Raw genomic sequence first — 3,094 nt, forward strand, 5'->3', positions numbered from 1 at the left:
ATGGCTCTAAGCTTAGGAAAAAAGTAGCGGCTTATAGTCCGGAAAATATGGTATATGAAAAAAAAATCTGACATAAGATCTGAAATATCTGTACTTGCTGCCACTGTGACGCTTCAGCACATCATGTACGAAACACTTAGAGGGAAAAAATTTCATGTGTCTTTAACAAAGTATGTTAATAACATGCACACGACTACTTTAAAGATTGAAAGTGTAAACGATCCCAGCGTCACATACTGATTGTTTTCATTGAACCACAGTATTCCTAGGATACAGAAGAACCAATCAGTACAAAGAGATGAAAATACTTCAGGAAGTGGCATAAATTACAAAACAAAACCGTGGCATTTAACCCTTTACGTCCAAAATTTAAAAAGTCCGCCTGGATATTTAGCCCTATAAGACCTAAGTTTTAAATCCCCGCCTGGATGTTTTTGCTTATTTTAATTGTACGCAGTTCTTTCAATTTCCTGTGAGTAAATATATTTGCCCATTTATCCTTAGCAACTGGAACTTTCAATATCTAGCAAGTTATTTTCGCAATTTACCGTCTATTAAAATATTGTCCCTCAAATTAATTTCACTCGCTGCTACGGCGAGGGTGAAATTACCATAATAACCCGAGATTGGATTAAAAGTGCAACGTCTCCCCTTTGAGGAACAGTTGGAATTTTTCAGATAGCGCTACGTGTGGCGGAATTACGGTACTGCAACTTTGGCTGGATTGTTGCTGCTACATTTAGGATTTACAGATTAAGGAAAATACAAGAGAAGATTGGACACTTTAATTTTGTAGCATAATAATATGTAGTTAAGCAAATCTGCTTACTATCACATATAGAAATATGTGATGTGATTGAAAAGACAAACCAAAATGATGAATGATTCGATGTTCTGAGTTCTCTTTTCTTCTTTTTTAGAGTTTTTCATCGATGGCCTTGGATCTCTCCACGTTGGTTCCTGTGATGACGTCATCATCAATCACGCAACCAAAATCAAACTACCATGGGTCACACAGTCAGAAAGCGACAAGACATACGCCAAGTTTCGCTACCCCCCGGCTTCCTCTGACGCCACACGTACAAAAAACGGCCTCCTGTACTTCAAAAACCGGTTTCAGTGTTTGACTCGTAATTAGCATTCACATCTCTCCTGGTCTCTCTGAAGGTTTGTCTGTTCTTCCTGAATCTCCAAAGACATTTTTCTCCACCCTGCACTGACAGATAAAACTTGTGGCAGCCTGGTTTGTCCGGCTGTCATCTGCCTTTGAGGCAGTTCTGTAAAAACTTCAAGAGAGGGTTGACGGGATTTATTTTTGGAAAGACCACAGGAATCTGGTCTCACCTAGCCAGTCTTCTTTTTCACATTGTTTTCCTGTGAGATATGTGTTTTGTTGCTCGGGAAACCAATCATGACACAGATGGAGTGAGAATGAGAACTCCTTATTGGTGTGAGACACTTCCCAGTAGGAGACAATCCTGAATTTTCCAGTGCCACATGAAGAACATTCAGATTCAAAGGTCTGGCTGCAGACTTTGGAGTGTTCCCGTTATTTTTTGTCACCTTTTTTCTACCTCTGTACCTACAGTCCTCCCTCAAAGTCCCGACTGAGGGAGAGAAACTTCTTAACCTGGAGCGACGGCTGCTGTGGTCAGATCTGAGAGCAGCTTCGGTTGTTTGTCTGAAACCGTCTGGAGCTTTCCATTTTGTGTGTTTGCACCCCAGGGAATGAAAGGAAAAATGCATCTTGACATGCTGCCCAAAAGGAAACATGGATGAACCAAAGTGCATGTTAACATCACTCAATAAAATCAAAGACTAATTAAAAAACAAGCAGATAGAATAATTGAGTTCTTGAAGCACAGTGGGACTAGTCAGAGTCAGAAGAAAGCTGAGCGACAGAAACGGGAATAATGTTTCTACCGAAAGTCAAAGAGTGTGTGCTGCAAAGTTATTATACTTAGCTAAAATTAACAAAATAACAAAAACTGAAATTGAGAAAACATTTTTTGTTTACTGAAATAATAAGTAACAGGAACTAAACTGACTAATTCATGAATTTTATTTAATTTTATTAATTAGCCATTCTAACTGATGTGAAATAGATTTTTTTTACCCTTCACACAAGCAATTCACATCAGATGTCAGCAAATTACGGCACTCCATACTCCTCCATGGCGGCACTTAGTCCACAGATTAGCGACAGCAAAAGTTGGAAGACATTGAATTTTTTTGTTTTGTTTTTTTTGAAAATGGCATTTTCTGTTGAGTATTCATTATACATAATCAATAATTTGACCTCTTTGAATTCTGCACTTAAAAATGAACCAAAGTATGAAAAACAAAAACTACTCCTGTAATTAGTAGAAGCTAAACAGACACTAAGCAACATTTAGTTGTTGTTTATAAACTAAGCAACATACCATAAGAATTCACTAAAATTTATTGAAGCAGACAAACAAAAACTCACAACAAAATAAAGCTGTAAAATAACTAAAAACAATTTAAACAGATATCATAACCCTGGTGTGGTTGAAGTGATGATGCCGTAATTTCCATCATGGCCTCTAGGTGGCTCTCTTGAATCATTGCACTGATTTCTTGATGCATAGAATATGCCATTTGTAAAAACGTTTTATTTCAACTAATTTTTGAATATTTTTAACTATTCAGGATATTTTTCTGTCTTTGTTTCTTGTTGCCACGCGTGTCATTTCTGATGACACAAAGATTTTAACACTAACAATACTGTTAGCTAAGACTTCTGCACAGTCCTGTTTTGTCTCATTTTAGAGCTTGTAGCATAATTTGCCCACAGATTTGATCTTTTGCAAAGCTACATTTATTGTCTTTACACAAATGTATTGTTTTATTTCCCACTCATCCCTCTAAAAAAACAAACAAAAAAAAAAAAACCACACAACTACCGAAATGGAAAGTTTTCTTTCACAGCATTATGAACCATTTTTTTTCAAATGATATTAAATGTCAAGAGAAAAAAATATGTTTTATATGTTTTTGACTGATTTTAAGGTATGAAATACAGTAAGTATATACTGTATTTGTACGCCGGCTAAGGATTTCCACATGAGCC

General features: G+C 36.6%; 1 protein-coding gene across 2 annotated transcripts in view; it reads left to right on the forward strand.

Annotated features, from left to right (window-relative positions):
• LOC106939363 (beta-1,4 N-acetylgalactosaminyltransferase 1-like) overlaps positions 1–2,891 on the forward strand; it is a 52,259-nt gene extending 49,368 nt beyond the window's left edge. For both annotated transcript variants that reach the window (XM_015021749.1, XM_015021748.1), the window contains exon 10: positions 921–2,891. In XM_015021749.1, the coding sequence (XP_014877235.1) occupies positions 921–1,138 (218 nt within the window). In that variant the 3' untranslated portion in view covers positions 1,139–2,891. The remainder of the gene's footprint in view (positions 1–920) is intronic.
• Positions 2,892–3,094: the final 203 nt, after the last annotated feature.

Source organism: Poecilia latipinna, unplaced genomic scaffold (genome assembly GCF_001443285.1).
Source record: "Poecilia latipinna isolate Pla-1442-1.1 unplaced genomic scaffold, P_latipinna-1.0 Scaffold2846, whole genome shotgun sequence".
NCBI classification, from domain to species: Eukaryota; Metazoa; Chordata; class Actinopteri; order Cyprinodontiformes; family Poeciliidae; genus Poecilia; species Poecilia latipinna.